Source organism: Bombina bombina, chromosome 9 (assembly GCF_027579735.1).
Source record: "Bombina bombina isolate aBomBom1 chromosome 9, aBomBom1.pri, whole genome shotgun sequence".
Classification (NCBI taxonomy): Eukaryota; Metazoa; Chordata; class Amphibia; order Anura; family Bombinatoridae; genus Bombina; species Bombina bombina.
In genome coordinates this window covers 269,523,262-269,546,182 of record NC_069507.1, presented here as the reverse complement: position 1 = coordinate 269,546,182, position 22,921 = coordinate 269,523,262, and the positions used below count along the sequence as shown (strand labels likewise).

At 39.1% G+C, this 22,921-nt stretch overlaps 1 protein-coding gene across 1 annotated transcript in view; it reads left to right on the top strand.

Moving 5' to 3' along the window:
• LOC128640579 (ovostatin-like) overlaps positions 1-22,921 on the top strand; it is a 257,493-nt gene that overhangs the window by 36,828 nt on the left and 197,744 nt on the right. The window contains exons 8-16 of the mRNA XM_053693050.1: positions 12,329-12,443; positions 13,063-13,172; positions 13,343-13,501; positions 13,984-14,217; positions 14,581-14,638; positions 17,263-17,405; positions 17,883-18,032; positions 19,575-19,745; positions 19,962-20,088. Coding sequence (XP_053549025.1) covers positions 12,329-12,443; positions 13,063-13,172; positions 13,343-13,501; positions 13,984-14,217; positions 14,581-14,638; positions 17,263-17,405; positions 17,883-18,032; positions 19,575-19,745; positions 19,962-20,088 — 1,267 coding nt within the window. The remainder of the gene's footprint in view (positions 1-12,328; positions 12,444-13,062; positions 13,173-13,342; positions 13,502-13,983; positions 14,218-14,580; positions 14,639-17,262; positions 17,406-17,882; positions 18,033-19,574; positions 19,746-19,961; positions 20,089-22,921) is intronic.

Here is a 22,921-nt window from a genome sequence, read left to right as displayed (position 1 = left end):
GTGTTCGGGAGATTAGAAAAATAAATACGGGGAGGTACGGACAGGAAATCATACGAATCCACACAAATTAACCAGGAGAGCCACATAGTTCCAGGACAGAGGGGTCTGTCACACGGCTCCCTCCAGGTGGGACACTCCGGCAGACCGGGCTTGACCTTTTGTAGGGGAAAATCAAGCGTTTCAACATGGGGCCATAGTCTAAAGGCAGCAGGTGGGCAACCAGGCTCCTCCAATGCACCGTGGCGAGATTGGTCTCGTCACAAGAGTAAATTAGAAAGTTGCCTAAAATTGCTGCCCTATTCAAATCATGAAATAAATGTGCACATATATAACCAGAGTATTGAACCTAGGAAATTACAAAGTTGCAAAATGGTATTGCCAGCAAAACAAACTTTGTTGCAAACAGGTTATGACACTGATATTTCCTTATTGGGGAATATCGTTTACGAAAGATTCTCCAAGTTGAAAATATTAATGGATACTAAATCATACTTTGAGCCAAACCTGTAATGTCTGCACGATATCCGCAGGTAAAAACTGACCGCAGTTGTGAAACTGCACTTAAGGTCCCATCTGCATTTTTCATATATTACGTTATCTTACCAGCCTGCATGCTGACCGCAGTAAAAATACTGCATTCAAGATCCCAACTGCACAACACACCATCCATTTTTACCATCCTGTTTTCACATGCCACTGCTCAAACTGTACCTCCGACCGTGATTGGAACAGCCAATAGAATGCGAGGTCAATCCTATTGGCTGATTTGATCAGCCAATCGGATTGAACTTCAATCCGATTGGCTGATTGCATAAGCCAATAGGATTTTTCCTACCTTAATTCCTATTGGCTGATAGGATTCTATCAGCCAATCGAAATTCAAGGGACGCCATCTTGGATGACGTCACTTAAAGGAACCTTCATTCTTCAGTCGCCGTCGGATGGAAGAGGATGCTCTGCGTCGGATGTCTTCAAGATGGACCCGCTCCGCTCCGGATGGAAGAAGATAGAAGATGCCGCCTGGTTGAAGACTTGTGCCCGTCTGGATGTCCTCTTCTGGCCGGAAAGGATGAAGACTTCTGCCCCTTTGGAGGACCACTTGTGCCTGGCTGGGTGAAGACGGCTCAAGGTAGGGTGATCTTAAGGGGGTTAGTGTTAGGTTTTTTTAAGGGGGGATTGGGTGGGTTTTAAAGTAGGGTTGGGTATGTGGGTGGTGGGTTTTAATGTTGGGGGGTATTGTATTTTTGTTTACCAGGTAAAAGAGCTGATTACTTTGGGGCAATGCCCCGCAAAAGGCCCTTTTAAGGGCTATTTGTAATTTAGTATAAGGTAGGGAATTTTATTATTTTGGGGGGCTTTTTTATTTTATTAGGGGGATTAGATTAGGTGTAATTAGTTTAAAAAAATTGTAATTATTTTTTTATTTTCTGTAATTTAGTGTTTGTTGTTTTTCGTACTTTAGTTTATTCAATTTATTTGAATTTAATTGTAGTTAGTTTAGGTGATTAATTTAATTATAGTGTAGTGTTAGGTGTAGTTGTAACTTAGGTTAGGGTTTATTTTACAGGTAAATTTGTATTTATTTTAGCTAGGTAGTTATTAAATAGTTAATAACTATTTAATAACTATTCTACCTAGTTAAAATAAATACAAAGTTGCCTGTAAAATAAAAGTTAACCCTAAGATGGCTACAATGTAATTATTAGTTATATTGTAGTTATCTTATGGTTTATTTTATAGGTAAGTATTTAGTTTTAAATAGGAATGATTTATTTAATTGTAGTAATTTTATTTTGTTTTATTTAAATTATATTTAAGTTAGGGGGGGTTAGGGTTAGACTTAGGTTTAGGGGTTAATAAATTTAGTATAGTGGTGGCGAAGTTGGGGTCGGAAGATTAGGGGTTAATAATTGTAGTTAGGTTGCGGCGATGTTGGGGGCAGCAGATTAGGGGTTAATAAATATAATGTAAGTGTCGGCGATGTTGGGGTCAGCAGATTAGGGGTTCATAGGTATAATGTAGGTGGCGGCGGTGTCCGGAATGGAAGATTAGGGGTTAATAATATAATGCAGGTGGCGACGATGTCGGGGTCGGCAGATTAGGGGTTAATAAGTGTAAGATTAGGGGTGTTTAGACTCGGGGTTCATGTTAGGGTTTTAGGTGTAGACACATTTTTTATTTTCCCATAGGTAACAATGGGGCTGCGTTAAGAGCTGAACGCTGCTTTTTTGCAGGTGTTAGGTTTTTTTTCAGCCGTCTCAGCCCCATTGTTTCCTATGGGGAAATCGTGCACGAGCACGTTTAGCCAGCTTACCGCTACCGTAAGCCGCGCTGGTATTGAGGTGAGATGTGGAGCTAAATTTTGCTCAACGCTCACTTTTCTGAGGCTAACGGCGGCTTGCAGACAACTCGTAATACCAGCACTGTCTTAAGTGAGCGGTGAGAAAAAAAGGCTCGTTAGCACCGCACAGTCTTACCGACAAAAACTCGTAATCTAGCCGGTATTGTTTAAAGTTATTCTAGAGAGCTTTTTCCTCTCTTTCTTATTTGAATGGCCAGAGAATGGTATCTTTTCACCTTTAGCTGGGATCCTACATATATACATTTATCTTTCTTTTTTCTATCCATCCCACGTTCTATATTGTGATTTCTCCCTCAATTTTACTGAAATAATATTGCTATTACATTGTTACCTCACAGAAAATGACACTAAATACAGTCCCTCCTCACTTTATCTTAGAGAAAACATGCAAAGTCCAGTTTATCATTGAGGCCTAAAGGGGCTCTAGTCTTTAAAGTGAAAATCCATCATGCCTCTTTTTGAAGCAAGCATTTATCCACATCACCTCCCCTAAAGTTAGGATCCCCACTGTCAATTGCTACAAATTTCATTGAAACAGGGTCGCCATCATGAAACTTGGTAACGTGTCTGGCTACATTAGTATCTCTTTTGTAGATAATGTCATCCCTATGCTCCTGTATTCTGTCCTTAACCCCTTAACGACGCAAGTCGTACAGGGTACGTTGCACACAACCTGGTCTTAAAAGACCAGCGACGTACCCTGTACGACATTAGGGGTTTAAAGCGGCTGGAAGCGATCCTGCTCGCTTCCAGCCGCTTTCCGGTTATTGCAGTGATGCCTCGATATCGAGGCATCCTGCAATAATACCCCTTGGCCATCCGATGCAGAGAGAGCCACTCTGTGGCCCTCTCTGCACCGGACATCGATGGCCGGTATCGTTGGTGGGTGGGATCCGACTTGGGAGGCGGGTGGGCGGCCATCGATGGGCCGGGTAATGTAGAGGGGGCGGGATCAAGGGCGGGGCCGATGGGGGCGCGCACGGGAGGCGGCGGGCGGGCGCGTGCACGGGGCGGGAGCGGGTGGGAACCGCTACACTACAGAAAATATATTGTTATAAAAGTGGGGAAAGGGGTGTTTTAAGTTTAAAAAATAAATCGAAGCTATCTAGGAGGGGGTGGGGGGTTGGTCTTTGGTGGGGGGGGAGCTACACTACAGAAAAGGGGAAAAAAATAAAAAAAAGCAACTATTTTATTCTAAACTGGGTACTGGCAGACAGCTGCCAGTACCCAAGATGGCTCCCATTAAGGCAGAGGGGGAGGGTTAGAGAGCTGTTTGGTGGGGGATTAGTCAGGTTGGGGGCTAAGAGGGGGGGGGTCCTACACAGCAGCATATGTAAATATGCTTTAAAAAAAAAGCCTAAATATACCTTTTATTTTAGTACTGGCAGAGTTGCTGCCAGTACTTAAGATGGCGAGGACAATTGTGGGGTGGGGGAGGGAAGAGAGCTGTTTGGGAGGGATCAGGGGGTCTGATGTTTCAGGTGGGAGGCTGAGCTCTACACTAAAGCTAAAATTAACCCTACAAGCTACCTAATTAACCCCTTCACTGCTAACCATAATACACGTGTGATGCGCAGCGGCATTTAGCGGCCTTCTAAGTACCAAAAAGCAACGCCAAAGCCATATATGTCTGCTATTTCTGAACAAAGGGGATCCCAGAGAAGCATTTACAACCATTTGTGCCATAATTGCACAAGCTGTTTGTAAATGATTTCAATGAGAAACCTAAAACTGTGAAAAATTTAACGTTTTTTTTAATTTGATCGCATTTGGGGGTGAAATGGTGGCATGAAATATACCAAAATGGGCCTAGATCAATACTTGGGGTTGTCTACTACACTACACTAAAGCTAAAATTACCCCAAAAAGCTCCCTACATGCTCCCTAATTAACCCCTTCACTGCTGGGCATAATACACGTGTGGTGCACAGTGGCATTTAGCAGCCTTCTAATTACCAAAAAGCAACGCCAAAGCCATATATGTCTGCTATTTCTGAACAAATGGGATCCCAGAGAAAAATTTACAACCATTTATGCCATAATTGCACAAGCTGTTTGTAAATAATTTCAGTGAGAAACCGAAAGTTTGTGAAAAATTTTTTGGTGAACATCCTAGGTTGTTCTTGCTGATTGGTGGATAAATCCATCCATTAATAAAAAGTGCTGTCCATATTACTGAACCAAAAAAAAGCTTAGATGCCTTCTTTTTCAAATAAAGATAGCAAGAGAATGAAGACAGATTGATAATAGGAGTAAATTACAAAGTTGATTAAAATTGCATGCTCTGTCTGAATCACAAAAGAAAAAAATTGGGTTCACTGTCCCTTTATGGATGTGTTTTGTTTTGCCTGTATACAAATATTGACATGAACAATGTAAGAGATATACAACCCCTGTTGATTTACAATTAAAATAATATTGTAAATCAAATTCTTTCTCACAGTTTCCTGAGAATTGTTTGTATCTTTTCCATAAAGGGGCAATATACACAATTTCCACAGGGAAAATTCCCTTTCAAACCTTAAATTTGAATCAACCAATCTGCTGGGGAGGGACCCTTCACAAATCTGCTTTACACTGGTTTGTCTTTTAAGCTCGGTGCTTTTCTATCAGTCAATGAGCGATATTCTCCCACAATTTCTTTTTTTTTTCTATCATCCAACTGCAGAAGGTGCCAATTGTTTGAAAGAGCTGACCTTAAATAATTCCACTGGGAATGATGTTTTTAGAAACCTTAGGATTCCCTGTTCCTTTACTGGTTTTTCAGAATGTAGGATCTAGTTGTGGCTCCTCCCTATTAAGCTTGTCACAGGGCGGCACTCAATCACAAGCTGTATATAGCTGTACAGCGTTAAGGTTATAATAAAACGTATGTGTACAAAGTATATAAATAAAGAAGGTGATCATACCGGCGCAAATAATCCCAAAGAAAAACAAAAAGGCCAATCTGTTGAGTAAGTCCCAGTTCCACAAGACGCCCGGCAAACCTTGGTATTTGAAATGACATCTGCTTATCTCTGTCAGTCCTTCTCTCTTTCTGTCTGTTTGTCTTGGGGCCTTGTGCACTGCAACGCTTCAGCTGTCTCCTCAAGCAGTGTTTGAATAACTGGATGTTTTTTCTTGTGCAGTGCTGCCCAGATACAGCATTAATGTGGCTTCTCCCAGGACCTTAAGTGTATTGGCAGAAACTCTCATATTCAATGTTACAGCTACGTAAGTTAATATCTTGGTCACTTGCAAACTTCTCTATATCTCTCTCCTTCTTCTAAGTGAATTCCTCATTACAAGACCGTCCTAGGCATAATAATTAGACTTTATCTAAAAGTATTTTTTTCAGCTGAATGAATCACAATGTAAATGTTCCATGTGCTTATGTTACAGACCCCATTCAGGAGGCCAGTAAGCAGATTAAATGTTACCTGTTAAAACAGGAAATAAGGAGAATGTGATGCACTTCACATAATCCTCAATGGTTATATTTATTAAACATATATTTGTTTGCAATTGTATTCAAACAATAAAGTTTTGCAGTTGTATTCAAACAATAAAGTTTTGCAATTGTATTCAAACAATAAAAGTTTTGCAATTGTATTTAAACAATAAAAGTTTTGCAATTGTATTCAAACAATAAAGTTTTGCAATCTTAATAACCAAGTAACATGTAATTTGTGCTTATTTATCATAAATATTAAACATGCACATATTCATTTTTCCCTACAGTATTCCTCTATCACTTTTCATGTAAATCAATCTCAAACTTTACATTCTTATCTATACAAGGGACTGTCATACATAACAGGATATGTAATAAATCTTTTCTAAAAGAAGACAATAATGTATCTGAAATTATCTGCATATAAAGTACATTTAACTGTAAATAACTGTCTCTGTGTCAGACAGTGCTGTTACCAATACACATTAAATTTTAACATTAAAGGGACACTGAACCCAATTTTTTTCTTTTGTGATTCAGATAGAGCATGACATTTTAAGCAACTTTCTAATTTACTCCTATTATCAAATTTTCTTTATTCTCTTGGTATCTTTATTTGAAATGCAAGAATGTTAGTTTAGATGCTGGCCCATTTTTGGTGAACAACCTGGATTGTTCTTGCTGATTGGTGGTTAAATAAATCCACCAATAAATAAGCGCTGTCCAGAGTTCTGAACTAATAAAAAAGCTTAGATGCCTTCTTTTTCAAATTAAGATACCAAGAGAACAAAGAGAAATTGATAATAGGAGTAAATTAGAAAGTTGCTTAAAATTGCATGCTCTATCTGAATCACAAAAGAAAAAAAATTGGGTTCAGTGTCCCTTTAACATTATATAGCATCTAACACCAATGAATACTGCATTAATAAAATAATTTAGAAGTAACTGGAATGAATAATAAATTAATAAAATAATTTAGAAGTAACTGGAATGAATACTACATTAATAAAATAATTTAGAAGTAACTGGAATGAATAATAAATTAATAAAATAATTTAGAAGTAACTGGAATGAATAATAAATTAATAAAATAATTTAGAAGTAACTGGAATGAATACTACATTAATAAAATAATTTAGAAGTAACTGGAATGAATACTACATTAATAAAATAATTTAGAAGTAACTGGAATGAATAATAAATTAATAAAATAATTTAGAAGTAACTGGAATGAATACTACATTAATAAAATAATTTAGAAGTAACTGGAATGAATAATAAATTAATAAAATAATTTAGAAGTAACTGGAATGAATAATAAATTAATAAAATAATTTAGAAGTAACTGGAATGAATACTACATTAATAAAATAATTTAGAAGTAACTGGAATGAATACTACATTAATAAAATAATTTAGAAGTAACTGGAATGAATAATAAATTAATAAAATAATTTAGAAGTAACTGGAATGAATACTACATTAATAAAATAATTTAGAAGTAACTGGAATGAATACTACATTAATAAAATAATTTAGAAGTAACTGGAATGAATACTACATTAATAAAATAATTTAGAAGTAACTGGAATGAATAATAAATTAATAAAATAATTTAGAAGTAACTGCAATGAATACTACATTAATAAAATAATTTAGAAGTAGCTGGAGCCTTACAATCTTATTTTTATTACCTCAGACATATTTACAGATCAACTGATTCATTAAATACAGAAATGTTAACATATCTCTCTTATTTTCTCCCATCTGACATTTTGCACATGTACATAAAATATCTCTTTTACACCTGAAGTGTTTTGTGTGGTATTTCTTTAGGCATACCTGTTAAACAGGAAATAAGGAGAATGGGTGTGTACTTCACAGAATCCTCAATGGTTATGAGGTAAAACAAAAACAGCCTCTTTGCTCCACCCATGATCTCCCACAATCCTTCAGGATCATAAGTCCATGTCAAAATAAGAGTCCCATGCTCTCACAACAGAGAGTTGCATTCTCATAGTAAATTATTACAAAATAGGAGTCCTATGCTCTCACAACAGAGAGTTGCATTCTCATAGTAAATTATTACAAAATAGGAGTCCTATGCTCTCACAACAGAGAGTTGCATTTTCATAGTAAATTATTACAAGCACCATATAAAACAAATACAATTAAACAAACTTCTTTCAATATGAAACATGAAAATTGCATAAAACAATATACAATTGTGCACATATATTTTATGTGTCACACTTACAATTGACAAGGATATGTTTCCTTCTCAGTTAAAGCCCAGAAGAGGTGAACAGACATTCCTCGCATGAATGTCAACACTAGTATCTCCTCGCATGAATGTCAACACTTGTATCTCCTCGCATGAATGTCAACACTAGTATCTCCTCGCATGAATGTCAACACTAGTATCTCCTCGCATGAATGTCAACACTAGTATCTCCTCGCATGAATGTCAACACTTGTATCTCCTTATATGAATGTCAACACTTGTATCTCCTCGCATGAATGTCAACACTAGTATCTCCTCGCATGAATGTCAACACTTGTATCTCCTCGCATGAATGTCAACACTAGTATCTCCTCGCATGAATGTCAACACTTGTATCTCCTCGCATGAATGTCAACACTTGTATCTCCTCGCATGAATGTCAACACTAGTATCTCCTCGCATGAATGTCAACACTTGTATCTCCTTATATGAATGTCAACACTTGTATCTCCTTGCATGAATGTCAACACTAGTATCTCCTCGCATGAATGTCAACACTTGTATCTCCTCGCATGAATGTCAATACTTGTATCTCCTCGCATGAATGTCAACACTTGTATCTCCTTATATGAATGTCAACACTTGTATCTCCTCATATGAATGTCAACACTTGTATCTCCTCGCATGAATGTCAACACTTGTATCTCCTCATATGAATGTCAACACTTGTATCTCCTCGCATGAATGTCAACACTTGTATCTCCTCGCATGAATGTCAACACTTGTATCTCCTTATATGAATGTCAACACTTGTATCTCCTCATTTGAATGTCAACACTTGTATCTCCTCGCATGAATGTCAACACTTGTATCTCCTCGCATGAATGTCAACACTTGTATCTCCTCGCATGAATGTCAACACTTGTATCTCCTCGCATGAATGTCAACACTTGTATCTCCTTATATGAATGTCAACACTTGTATTTCCTCGCATGAATGTCAACACTTGTATCTCCTCATATGAATGTCAACACTTGTTTCTCCTCGCATGAATGTCAACACTTGTATCTCCTCATATGAATGTCAACACTTGTATCTCCTCATATGAATGTCAACACTTGTATCTCCTTGCATGAATGTCAACACTTGTATCTCCTCATATGAATGTCAACACTTGTATCTCCTTATATGAATGTCACCACTTGTATCTCCTCATTTGAATGTCAACACTTGTATCTCCTCATATGAATGTCAACACTTGTAGCTCCTCACATGAATGTCAACACTTGCATCTCCTTACATACATGTCAAGACTTGCATCTCCTCATATACATGTCAACACTTGTATCTCCTCACTTACATGTCAACACTTGTATATCCTCGCATGAATGTTAACACTTGCATCTCTTCACTTGCATCTCCTCACTTACATGTCAACACTTGCATCTCCTCACATGTTAACACTTGTATCTCCTCATTTACGTGTCAACACTTACTTGTATCTTCTCACCTACATGCCAACACTTGTATCTCCTTCTCACCTACATGCCAACACTTGTATCTCCTTGCTTACATCTGAACACTTTTATGTCCTAGCTTAAATCTTAACACTTTTACCTCCTTACTTAAATCTCAACAATTGTATATCCTTACTAGCATCTCAACATTTCTATCTCCTCACTTAAATCTCAACACTTGTATCTTCTCACATCTCCTCACTTGAATGTCTTCATTTACATCTTAATACTTGTATCGTATCTCCTCACTTACAACTCAACACTTGTATCTCCCCACTTATATGCGAACAGTTACTTGTATATCTTCACTTACATGTCAACACTTGTATCTTTTTACTTACATCTCAACACTTACTTGTATCTCCTCACTTGCATGCCAACACTTGTATCTCCTCACTTACATCTCAACACTTGTATCTCCTCACTTATATGCAAACAGTTACTTGTATCTCTTCACTTACATGTCAACACTTGTATCTTCTCACATCTCAACACTTACTTGTATCTCCTCACTTGCATGCCAACACTTGTATCTCCTCACTTACATCTCAACACTTACTTGTATCTCCTCACTTGCATGCCAACACTTGTAGCTCCTCACTTACATCTCAACACTTACTTGTATCTCCTCACTTACATGCCAAAACTTGTATCTCCTCACTTAAGTCTCAACAGTTTTTCCTCCTCAATTACATGTCAACACTTGCATCTCCTCACTTATATCTCAACACGTGTATCTTCTCTCTTGGTTCTCAAAACATTCTATCCTTGCTTAAATCTTAACACTTTTACCTCCTTATTAAATCTAAAGCAACTGTATCTCCTTCAAGGCACCTAAACATTTCTATCTCCTCACTTGAATGTCCTCAGTTACATCTTAATACTTGTATTGTATCTCCTCACTTACAACTCAAAACCTGTATATCCTCACTTACATCTCCTCACTTAGATCTCATGTATCTTCTCACTGCAACCCCAGTTGCATCTATTACACTTTTATCTTATCACGTGCATCACATCTTCTCACCTCCTGTATCTCCACATTTTTATCTACTCTCTTGCATCTTCACACCTGTTTCTCTACACCGGAGTCTTGTCATCTTCATCCCCATGCTGTATTTCCTCAACTGGAATCCACAACAGTATCTCCTCCACTGCATCTCCACACCTGTGTTTCTACACCTGCATCTTCCCACCTACATCTCTATAACTGCATCTAATCCACTTTTATCTTCTCACCTGCATCCTCAAAATAATTTAATCTGCTCAAATCACTTTCAAATGGTGTCCTGACCCTGTAAGGCATTATTCTTGCTTCACTCTCAGATATACATATGGTCAACCAGTCCCAGGCTTGGTCACAGGCAGTTGGTGTTGGAAGCCAAGTTACTATTATGGCAGAAGGAGAAACTGTAACAAAAACAAAGATGGCATCTGCGATGATATCAAAGGAAAAGTAAGTTGCCATTAATCTCTCATAAACACTTTTATACAGTATGTGCTTTTTGTCAAGAAATTACACTAATAACGCCTGCCATGATTGATTGCTTGTTTATCCTTGTACCACAGCAGCTGCTTTACATAATGCCAGTGTGAGCTGCCTGTCTTCACACTACTGTTATGTACGCCTACGTAGTAGTCTATAAAGCTCCTATTAAAATTAAACAGCTGAAGATCTTTATTGTTTATACTGATGGACTTTCAAATCCACTTTCTGTACGTGTGGGCGTACAAGCTGTAAGTGTGGTTTACACTTATTGGTGTTTAACTCTAGAATATGTTAGTTCCTATAAGGCAATACATCATTTATTAAGCCCCATGGTTTACTCTGTGTATCTTTTACTTCCATGAAGATCTGTGAAATTATCATTTTGATTTATTTTTTCTAATTTAAACTGCGTGCCATCTAACGGATCAGAATGGCTTGGAAAATGAGGTGGGATAGATACAATGTTATTGCACAGGGAATCTGATAGATTGGAATTAGGGCATAGTGTAATGTGTTTTATATTTAAAACTAAAAAATAAATAAAATATATTATTGTTAAAATGTGAACTTTGCATGTGCTTTTCAAGTGGTTTTGATCACAGATCTGTTGGATAACAATGAAAAAGAAGTTGACTTTGCTGATAAGAAATTGAGAATTAAGTGGTATTAAAATATTCACCTAACGTTTTTGGTTTATTTTTTTGGTAGTCTTACAGCCTTGATGATTTACTTTGATGTTATGCAATAAGTGCTTAAAAGATACCGCTAGGATTGTGATAACTCAACACTGATTATAAAAACATCTACAACTTGATTATTTGAGCACATTTTGACCTAGAACAACTAATTTGTCTGTGCCTTGTGAATTTTAGGGGCAGAAGATTTTAAAGGGTAGTGCTATTATGCCATGATGCCTTCATACATCTATGCTCTTTATATGTTTTTTTATTTTTTATTACAAATCAATGACCCCTGGTTGTCTTGTGGAGGCGCAAGATACTTCCGTGTGTCACTGTTCTCCAGTTATATAAGATATATGAAAAAATATGAACATTACTTTTTTGATGGTATCAGGGTTTGGGGGGGGGGGCAGATTTCCAAATGCTTCGGGTAGGGTGAAGACTAAATAGTGGACTGATTGGATTTGAATCAATATCTGTTAAACAATAAAATGTAAATAGATTACAGAAAACACTGAGAATATGAGTTTTTGATAGTTGAAAAGCAAATGTAAAAAAAAATTCTGAAGACTTCCTGTGCAAACGTATTGTCTTTTTATTGTCTCTATTCTTTGTTTTGGTAGCTCGGCCCTGACGGGACATACAATGGAATCCTTGATCTTGCCTCATTTCATATGCAACTATCAGGTTTTGAGATGAGCCTCACATTAGACATCACAGTGACAGAGGAAGGCACAGGTAATAAATCAAACACTGTAAACTCACAGAGATTTTAAAAACCTCCTAGGTTTAGCGTTCAACTAAGAATACCAAGAGAACAGAGCAAAATTGGTGATAAAAGTAAATTGGAAAGTTGTTTAAAATTACATTCCCTATTTAAATCATGACAGTTTTTTTTTGGACTTGACTGTCCCTTTAAAGCATGATTTCTTGGTGACCCTAAGTTACTCTGGTAGAACCAATAGGCTTCTTCTTTAGCATGTCCCCTTTTGCCAGTACCTATATTATTTGATGAAGATCATTTACTAAATAATGGGGAAGGAGATGACATTTGGGTAATTGGTTTGTAGGGTAACATTAGAACTTGACCACATGGTACCTGGAGAGGGTCCTTAATGAATCTAGGAAGCAGAAAATGGGTGCTGAATAAAAATATATCCTTTGGGAAGAACACAGGAATTTTGATGATAATTTGTTTCCATGGTGCTACTTGCAAATACTATCCTAGCATAAATGATTCTTGAACACTTAATCTATGCGTTCTGTTGATTTCATAAACCTCAGTAAATGAATGTTCATTTAATAAATGGGATGATCTAATGTTTAGTTACTTGACTTTACCTGTGTGTTTGACCAGGGGTCCAAGTCACAGAAAGTCGCTATGTGCAAATCACCAGCCAACTTGCCAAAATCCGTTTTGAGTCCATGAACCCAAACTACAAGAGAGGGATCCCTTATGTTGTTATGGTGAGTCACAAAGACCTGGCACCCTATGACAGAAGGCAAGTATTTCCTCTAAATCATTATTTATAAAGGTTTGTTGCTTCACTTATGATATTAATGAAACAACAGAAATCAGACAGCAAAGTCTCAGCTCTTTGAACTACTGGGACCAACTCCATATGTCTCTGTTACAGATAAAGCTGATGGATGAAAGTGACCGACCCATGCCTAATAAAGAGATTGAGCTGGAGATTGAAGGGGAGACAAACCAGAAAGTAACCACAGATGAAGCTGGAAAAGCAGAATATGCCATTGATACGTCCAGCTTCGTAAGGACAAATTTTACACTGAAGGTGCGTACACCAAGACAATAGTGCCATGTACAATCCACTTAAGCAGGGGCATATATTTATCTAGGCTAGCTAGGCCTGTGCCTAGGGCAGGAGTATTGAGGGTGAGCCAGTTATAAAAGAGCAAGGGGTAGCCAGTTGCCTTGTTACTTTGTGGACTTTGTGGGGGTAAATGACCCTCTGTGTGTCCCTGGGCTCTAGCTAGGAGAAATAAATGAGGCAGATTTGGCTTTGAATTGTTGTGAGTGAGTGGGGGAGGGTGGGAAATTAGATTCCACAGCAACTAGGACAGTTTCTTCCATGCCCTCGCTGCTGTTTGACCTTCGTCATGCAAGAAATGTTTACATCTCTTTCTATTTTTGCATTAAAAAAACCCAAATCAAACCAAATACCAGTTATGCCTTCCTTATGAGTAATAACCCATTTGTCTTCTAGATATGGGTCCCACTGTATAGTCTTCTCATTGACATGTTCTTAACCCACAGGCCAGTTACCAGGATCCTGACCAATGTTATTACACATCGTGGAGGGAATACCCTGACTACCCTACAGCTGAATATACAATCCAGAGATTTTATTCCCAGAGTGGAAGCTTTGTGCAGGTGCTGCCCCCTAAGGGGGAGATGAGGTGTGGACAAAATTACAACATTGATGTGCAGTACATATTGACCATGGCAGGAGTCGGCAAAGGTGCCGAAAAAGCCACCTTCTACTTCTTGGTGAGTTTCAGTTTCAGGGGCACATTCCAGACACCTGCCAAGTTGTTAGGGACAATGGCTGTTATGTTTAAAAAGGTTTTTCATATATATTTTTTTAATAAATCCGTTTTCCCATAAAGCTTACGGAGACCTGCCCCTCTCCACCAATAATACAGAGGCAAGGTCCTTATCATCCAGTGAGGATTAGTACAAAGCAAATACTGCATAATTAGAGCAAATACATGACGATGTAGTGACACAAAATCTATAGTTTCAGAGCCCTATGTCATTCCTCTTTTTGTCACACGTGCACCTACAGCTTGTGTCTGACTCATAGACTTGGTAACTAGTAGATTATATGTAATAAAATGTCTGATTTCCCAGGTGATGTCACGGGCAGAGATTGTACACTATGGGCAGCAGGAAGTTGACTTTAAAGACTGTAAGTAACTTTGTCTAACAGACATGAAGATGCATCATTTAGTTCTCTTACACATATATAGGGGTTGATTCAAATCCATTAGGTAACATGCCTTGGAATTTCAGTTTTTTTATCAAGGCAATGCCACTGAAATCAATCAAAATAGCTTTTGTAATGTTTTTTCTTATTTCCTGACAAAAAGTCCGATATTTTTTCAGACTCGCCAGAAACACCAGTTATGAAGCAGTGGTCTAAAGACTGCTACTCCATAACCTGCCCGCCTGCTCTGAGGAGGCGGACTGACTATGGGGCCTATTTAGGAAAGGCCTGTCGGACATGATCCGACAGTGCGGATCAGGTCCGACAGACCTCGCTGAATGCGGAGAGCAATACGCTCTCCACATTCAGCATTGCACCAGCAGCTCTTATGAGCAGTGGGGTGTCAATCAACCCAATCGTATTCGATCGGCGAAACACGGGCCCTCTCCATAAGGAGCTTGATAAATGGGCCCCAAAGAATGTTCATTTAGTTGTGCTGTTAATTATAAAATGATTTAAAATGACATGAAAGTGCATTTATTCACATTACAACTGAATCTGTTATTTTGCCCTTTTGTGTTTGAGTATAATTTGCTTTATGTCGTTTCTAGAACCCCACATGAAAAGTCTGCTTTACTTGGTTTTCTTAGGGGTTAGGTTGTAGTTCACTTGCAATTTGGGTAAATTTTAGGGACATAAAACCCAAGAGATAGCAAAATTCTAATTTACTTCTGTTATCTAATTTGCTTCATTTTCTTGGCATCTGGGTAGGCTCAGGAGCAGCAATGCAGCGCTGGGAGCTAGCTGCTGATTGGTGGCTGTAAATATATGCCTCTTGTTATTGTCTTGTGTTTAGCTAACTCCCAGTAGTGCATCAATAAAGGATGCTATAAGAATAAAGTATGCATGGGCAGTCGGATGCTTCATTAGTAGTTAAATGTGGAAGGTGGGGGCTGCTCGTGGTGTTCGGGTCTTTTCGGAGCCAGATTCCTTCTTGTACAGCACACAAAGATCAGGATTTCTACAGATCTCAGTGTACTGCACTTTCACAAGAAGGAATCTGGCTCCAAAAAGAGCCGAATGCCACAAGCAGTTGCCGCATTCAGATACTAACAAAGCATGCGATTGCCCATGCCTAGAATGAAGCAAATTCAATAGCAGAAGTCATTAGGAAAGTTCTTTAAAATTGTATGTTCTGTTTGAGTCCAGAAAGAAAAATGTAGGGTTTTATATACTTTTAAAGGGACATAAAAGACTGGCTGTACACTGGGGCTGTTCATGATTTAGGAAAGAAAATAAAACACTTGAGTTCAGTGGCGTCACTAGGGGGGGGCGGGGGGGGGCGGGCCGCACCCGGGTGACACCCTCCAGGGGGTGACACAAAAATTTTTTTTTTAATTTTTTTTATTTTATTGAAATTCAAAGAAACACAATGTTGAGATGCATAGATTTTTTTTTATTAGAGGGGCTGGCATTTGTGAACATTGGTGGGACTGGGGAAGTTGTAGACACACAATTTTTTTGCCCCTTGAGCCAGTGCTGCAATTTCAACAAATAGTTTTCCCGGCTGCTTTTGCTTGTTTGTACTTTGCTTCTCCCCTGCCCAATTTCGCTATGAATGTTGTGGGCATGCCGTGGGGCTTGCAAAGTTGCACTGCTAGCCTAAACCTGCCTGCCTATCTGTGCTCACTGCTCAGTGACATGTGGAGCAGTGGAGTCACTCACTGCTGTGCTGTCTCTCTAAACGGGAACTGGCAAATCATGAGGGGATGCCTGGCACCTGACCGCATGACTGTTTGACACTGTCTTTAAAGTGAAGGAGCCACGTATGATGCCCACCAGACCATTACGGTTACGGTACACTAAGTGCACACTGAACAGGTAGGAGGGCGGGCGGGGGTCTGGGGGTGGGCAGAGTGCAGAGGTGATTGGCCATAAGAAGCGGTAGGCACGCGGCCCGGGGCTGTGCACTGACAGGCTTGGAACAGAGTCAGAGAGCAGAATTTTCATAGTTTGCGCCTAAACCTTTTCTTTAGTGATTTATTTTTAGAGTGCTCTGTTTATCTTTCATTTGATACTCTGCTGAGCCAGGGAGCAGCTCTAGGCATGAGCTTTATAATTAATGCAGTGCAGTTTACATATTTTGTAAGTGTGTGTCTGAGTTTTTGTGTGTGTGTGTGTGTCTCAGTGTTTTTGTGTGTGTGTTTTTGTGTGTGTGTCTGAGTGTGTTTCCGAGTGTTTGTGTGTGCATCTGAGTATGTTTTTAAGTGTGTCTGAGTGTTTGTATGTGTGTGTGCCTGTGTTTTTGTGTGTGTCTGCTTTCTGGGGGGGGGGGGTGACACCATAACTTACCGCACCGGGTGACACCAACCCTAGTGACGCCACTGCTTGAGTTGAATACAAAGTTTTTACATATTAAACTCTAATGGGGTGAAATTGAGGCTGTAGCTGCCTCTGTGCATTGGACACTAAATCCAGGGTTACCACTGTAAATCTGGGTTAGATAGATCACTAGATCACATTGTATCTATAGAACAGATCTTAGAGGACACAGTCCGGGTACCTTCTTGGCACAAGGGTAAAGCTTTTTCCCTCTCTTCTTGCAGCAGTGAGCAGCTCATTTTCATTTGATCTCCCCATTACCGCTAGCTTTGCCCCCAGTGCTGATTTTGTTGTATACAGCATCCTGCAGAAAGAGATCATTGTGGACACTGTACGCCTAAGCATAGAGAAATGCTTCAAAAATGAGGTAGGTCTCATCTTACAGCTTAATGTCCAGATGAGTAAGTCTGTGTGGTCACTGTTGGATTTGTCACAAACAATGACAAATGTTGTACACATGAAATCTAACCCAAGCCTTAACCCTAACTGTATGTCCAACCCTATCCTAAACCTATCCACAACCCTAACTGTAACTCCAACTATAACCCTAATTCCAATCCTAGCCTAACCTTAGCTGTAGCCCTAACACTAAATTTCAACCTAACTCTAGCTGTAACTCCAACCCTAGCCCTAACACTAACTTTTACCGTTATACCAATTAACCCTTGGTAAAACATGACAGATTTAAATCTATATAGAAGAGATGACAATGTATGTTTATAATTTTGTTACAATTTCTGATTGTCAAAATAGAGTTTCTCTAATGCTACATTACTCTCTGGAAATACTCTGTGGACAAACTTCTAGGTGTCCTACAGTAATTGTTACATTTCTGATGCTTTAGGTATCTCTGAGCTTCTCTGAAGAACAAGGAGCTCCGGCCTCCAGCGTTGACCTGCTGTTCGCAGGAGCTGCTGACTCCCTCTGTGCCTTTAGAGTTATTGACTATAGCCTCATGCTGCTCAATCCGTATGAGTCCTTCTCAGCTGAAAGTGTGAGTACTAACAAGTACACAGCTGCCTTCATAACTCCCCTACTGTTCAAGGTTTAAGACAGCTGGACAGGAACTTTATTTTGCTGTCAGATTTGCTTATTTTCCTCAAAAATACATCACCGATGGCACACTTAGGCACATGGGATATAGAATACACAGATAGTAGGCAGAGGACTACATGACTGGCAGAAAATAAATAATCTCAAGAATATAAAAATGTAATTTTTTGTTGTAATGAAGATGTCTAAATACTGTATGTACAAATGGCAGTAAAACATAATTTATCCAACTCCAGACCTTGGTGCCACAGGTCAGGTTTGCACCAGCAGAGTTGGGTTCCCAAGACAGAGGATTACTATAGAGATAATCCAGGAGTTATTTGATGATCATTAAACTACTTTAGAAGTCATTTGCACATCATCAGACATTATCAGGCTTGTAAAGTCATCAGCTAAGGTAAAATTCTGATGGCTTCAGAATGATCGGCAGATTACCTTACTGATTGCTTCACAAGCATGAACAACCAGGTAATGGACTCTAGAGTCATCTCATTTTGATATTTCGGCCTGTGGGTAAACTTCAGAATGACTCCAGGAAGATCATCCTTTTTGACTAGGGTTACTATGTATCAGCTGATATGACTATCCAATAAACAAGAGCACAAGCAACCTGAATGTAAGGATGGTTTACATCCAATAACTGGTAACTCATGGGTAGGGCCCTCTTCATCTTATTTCTTTCCAATGGCATAGAGAGTCCACAAATCCATTCTAATTACTAGTCGGAATTCAACTCCTGGCCACCAGGAGGAGGCAAACAACACCCCAGCACAGCTTTAAGATCCCTCCCACTTCCCATAAACCGCCATTCATTCTTTGCCTTTGTACATCATGGAGGTGTGTTCGAAGATGGTGTTTTGAGTCCGCCTGTCTTGTTTCATCCCCTTTCCATTCTGTGTCCTCTAGCTTGGTTCCCACTAGTAATTAGAATGGATTTGTGGAATCTCCATTCCATTGGAAAGAAAACAAAATTTATGCTTACCTGATAAATTATTTTCTTTCCTGGCATGGAGAGTCCACGACCCACCCTTGTCTAAGTTCAAGACGGCTTATTATTTTTGTTTCTTCTAGACTTCTAGCACCTCTATATCCTTTGTGTCCTCTTCTCTTTCCATATTCCTTTGGCTGAATAACTGGGAGTTTATGGGAAGTGGGAGGGATCTTAAAGCTATGCTGGGACGTTCTTTGCCTCCTCCTGGTGGCCAGGAGTTGAACTCCCACTAGTAATTAGAATGGATTTGTGGACTCTCCATGCCAGGAAAGAAAATAATTTATCAGGTAAGCATAAATTTTGTTTATTCATGTATTTGTCATTTTATTGTATCTACACTGTAATCATGTGCCTGTATCATAGTGCTGATCATAATAATAATAGCAAACATCAAACAGGGTAGAATCCCGCTGAAATTGGGGTGATCAAGGCCTGAAGATGAACAGAACAGGCCAGGAGGACTCATATGTTGGATCTGTCTGTGCCTTTCAGGTGTACAATTCCATGAGATATCGCTCTCTCTACGGATACTATGTAAACAGATTTAATGTGGAGGACACAGAGCCCCCCTGTGATGATCCTGATAAACAAATATTTTACAATGGAAATTATTATGTGCCAGTGAGCAGTGAACGCGAAGGAGACTCCTACCAAAAAGTCAAGGTAAGTGTGGGAGATCACAGACATTAGCTAGATGGGCATAGCAAGGGGTAGTTAGTGGGACATATATGATCCACAACCTGAGATATCTGCACAGGACGACCATGAAAAGCAAAGTATATCAACAGTAGGCTGACGGGGGTGACTAGGTACTGACTGCTTAGCTGCTGACAGTAATTACAGATGATGATCTCTATGCTGCCTCTCCATGTCTTGTAGAAACTCGGGCTGGTGTTTGGGACACAGGCCAGGCTAAGAAAACCCATGGTTTGTAAAAAAGAAACACAGCAACATGTTTATCCATTGATCATGGAGTCCAGTTCTCTAAGGGGTTTCTCTCCAGCAGGTACTACATTAAGCACAGATGCGGGTGTTTGCCAGTGTGCATGTGCACATGTATGTGTGTGCGTGTTACTGTTCATGTGTATGGGTGGGTATGTGTAGGCTTACCATAATTTTTAGAGGTGAAACTGAGACCACCTGGTGCGGTGCCAGTGGGGATGTGGTCAGGAGCATGGTCAAGGGGGCGTGGCAATTACCGGTCCTTTTAAATTATATGTGTGTAATGTTTTGTGGATACTCTACCCTTCCTCAGTCAAACAAGTGAATCACACAGTTTAAACAGACCATAACACCACCCCCTAGTGAAAAAGGCACCATTATGTTGTCATGGCAAATAAATCATTAATCTAAATCTCAGATTCTAAATAATGCCAAACATAAAGCATAATTATCACTTTCATAATTATCAATTTCACAATTTAATATCTGCAGTGTAATATGTGTTTTATGTGTCTAATTAAGGAACAGAGCCAAATACTGATAAGGCATTAATACAACATTGAATGAAAGTAAAAAAGAAACAAGTACCTGCTAAAGCTGTTTAAGAGGCTACGCTATACCATAATGCAGGAAGATTACAGCCAAAATGCTATCCTGCATGAAGTAAAGCAAGATCCAGGCCAAAAATCCTTCCTGTCTGTACTTCCTAGTCATACCCATATGATTCCCCTAAAGGTGTATTACCAGCAATGACACCAAGGGTCAGGGGGGTGTTAAATTCTTAGAAAAATAAACCAAGTAGTACTACAATATTAAAAAAAAACCCTATGCGGCTCACTCAGCCTGTATTACTAAATGTAAACTTTGAAGGACGCGAACATTAAGCTAAGCAGGGCTGTATGTAACAAAGTACAAGCATCCAACTATGCTGGAGAGCCACAGTCCAGTCATTTTGAATAATGTGTCCGGGTTTCAGGTGGTCTGAAACCCGGACACATGATTTGAAACCTGGAGGTGGCAACCCTACTGGGACAGAATGAACAACCGGGTGGGACACTGGGACAGCGCCTCCAAACAGGGACAATCCCAGTAAAAGTGGGACTTCTGGTAAGCCTAGGTATGTGCATGTGTATATGTGCATTAGTTTTTATGTGTATGTATGTATATGAGCATGTATACAGTATATATGTGTTATTGTGCATGTATGTATATGGTCATCAGTGTAGATGTGAGTTAGTGTGTATGTACATGTGTATATGTGCGTTAGTGTGTTTAAGCATATGCATATGGGTGCACATTAGTGTGTGTGTGTGTGCGTTAGTGTGTATGTGCATGTGTATATGGGCGTTAGTGTGTATATGCACGTGTATGTGTGCTTATGTGTGTATGTGCATTGGTGTGTATGTGGCATGTGTATATGTGCATTGGTGTGTATGTGCATGTGTGTTGTGTAGATGTGAGTTAGTGTGTATGTGTGTGTGTATATGTGCGTTAGTGTGTTTAAGCATGTGCATATGGGTGCGCGTTAGTGTGTGTGTGTGCGTTAGTGTATGTGCATGTGTATATGTGCGTTAGTGTGTATGTGCATGTGTATATGTGCGTTAGTGTGTATATGCATGTGTATGTGTGCTTAAGTGTGTATGTGCATTGGTGTGTATGTGCATGTGTATATGCATGTGTATGTGTGCTTAAGTGTTTATGTGCATTGGTGTGTATGTGCACCTGTTTTTGCTTGTGTGTGTTAGTATGTGTATTTCTGTATGTTGTTATAAGGGTGCGTGTATGCTTGTGTGTGTATATGTATGGATCTGATTGTATTTGCTTGTCTATATGTGTATATATTCTCGTGCGTGTATGCTTGTGTGTGTATGTATGGTTCTCTGTGTATGTGTATGTCTGTGTGTTTAAATAAGCGTGCGTGTATGCTTGTGTGTGTATGTATGGTTCTGTTTGTATGTGTGTGTCTGTGTGTTTATATAAGCGTGCGTGTATGCTTGTGTGTGTATGTATGGTTCTGTTTGTATGTGTGTGTCTGTGTGTTTATATAAGCGTTTGTGTATGCTTGTGTGTGTATGTATGGTTCTGTTTGTATGTGTGTGTCTGTGTGTTTATATAAGCGTGCGTGTATGCTTGTGTGTGTATGTATGGTTCTGTTTGTATGTGTGTGTCTGTATGTTTATATAAGCTTGCGTGAAGGCTTGTGTGTGTATGTATGGTTCTGTTTGTATGTGTGTGTCTGTATGTTTATATAAGCGTGCGTGTATGCTTGTGTGTGTATGTATGGTTCTGTTTGTATGTGTGTGTCTGTGTGTTTATATAAGCGTTTGTGTATGCTTGTGTGTGTATGTATGGTTCTGTTTGTATGTGTGTGTCTGTGTGTTTATATAAGCGTGCGTGTATGCTTGTGTGTGTATGTATGGTTCTGTTTGTATGTGTGTGTCTGTATGTTTATATAAGCGTGCGTGAAGGCTTGTGTGTGTATGTATGGTTCTGTTTGTATGTGTGTGTCTGTGTGTTTATATAAGCGTTTGTGTATGCTTGTGTGTGTATGTATGGTTCTGTTTGTATGTGTGTGTCTGTGTGTTTATATAAGCGTGCGTGTATGCTTGTGTGTGTATGTATGGTTCTGTTTGTATGTGTGTGTCTGTATGTTTATATAAGCGTGCGTGAAGGCTTGTGTGTGTATGTATGGTTCTGTTTGTATGTGTGTGTCTGTGTGTTTATATAAGCGTGCGTGTATGCTTGTGTGTGTATGTATGGTTCTGTTTGTATGTGTGTGTCTGTATGTTTATATAAGCGTGCGTGAAGGCTTGTGTGTGTATGTATGGTTCTGTTTGTATGTGTGTGTCTGTGTGTTTATATAAGCGTGCGTGTATGCTTGTGTGTGTATGTATGGT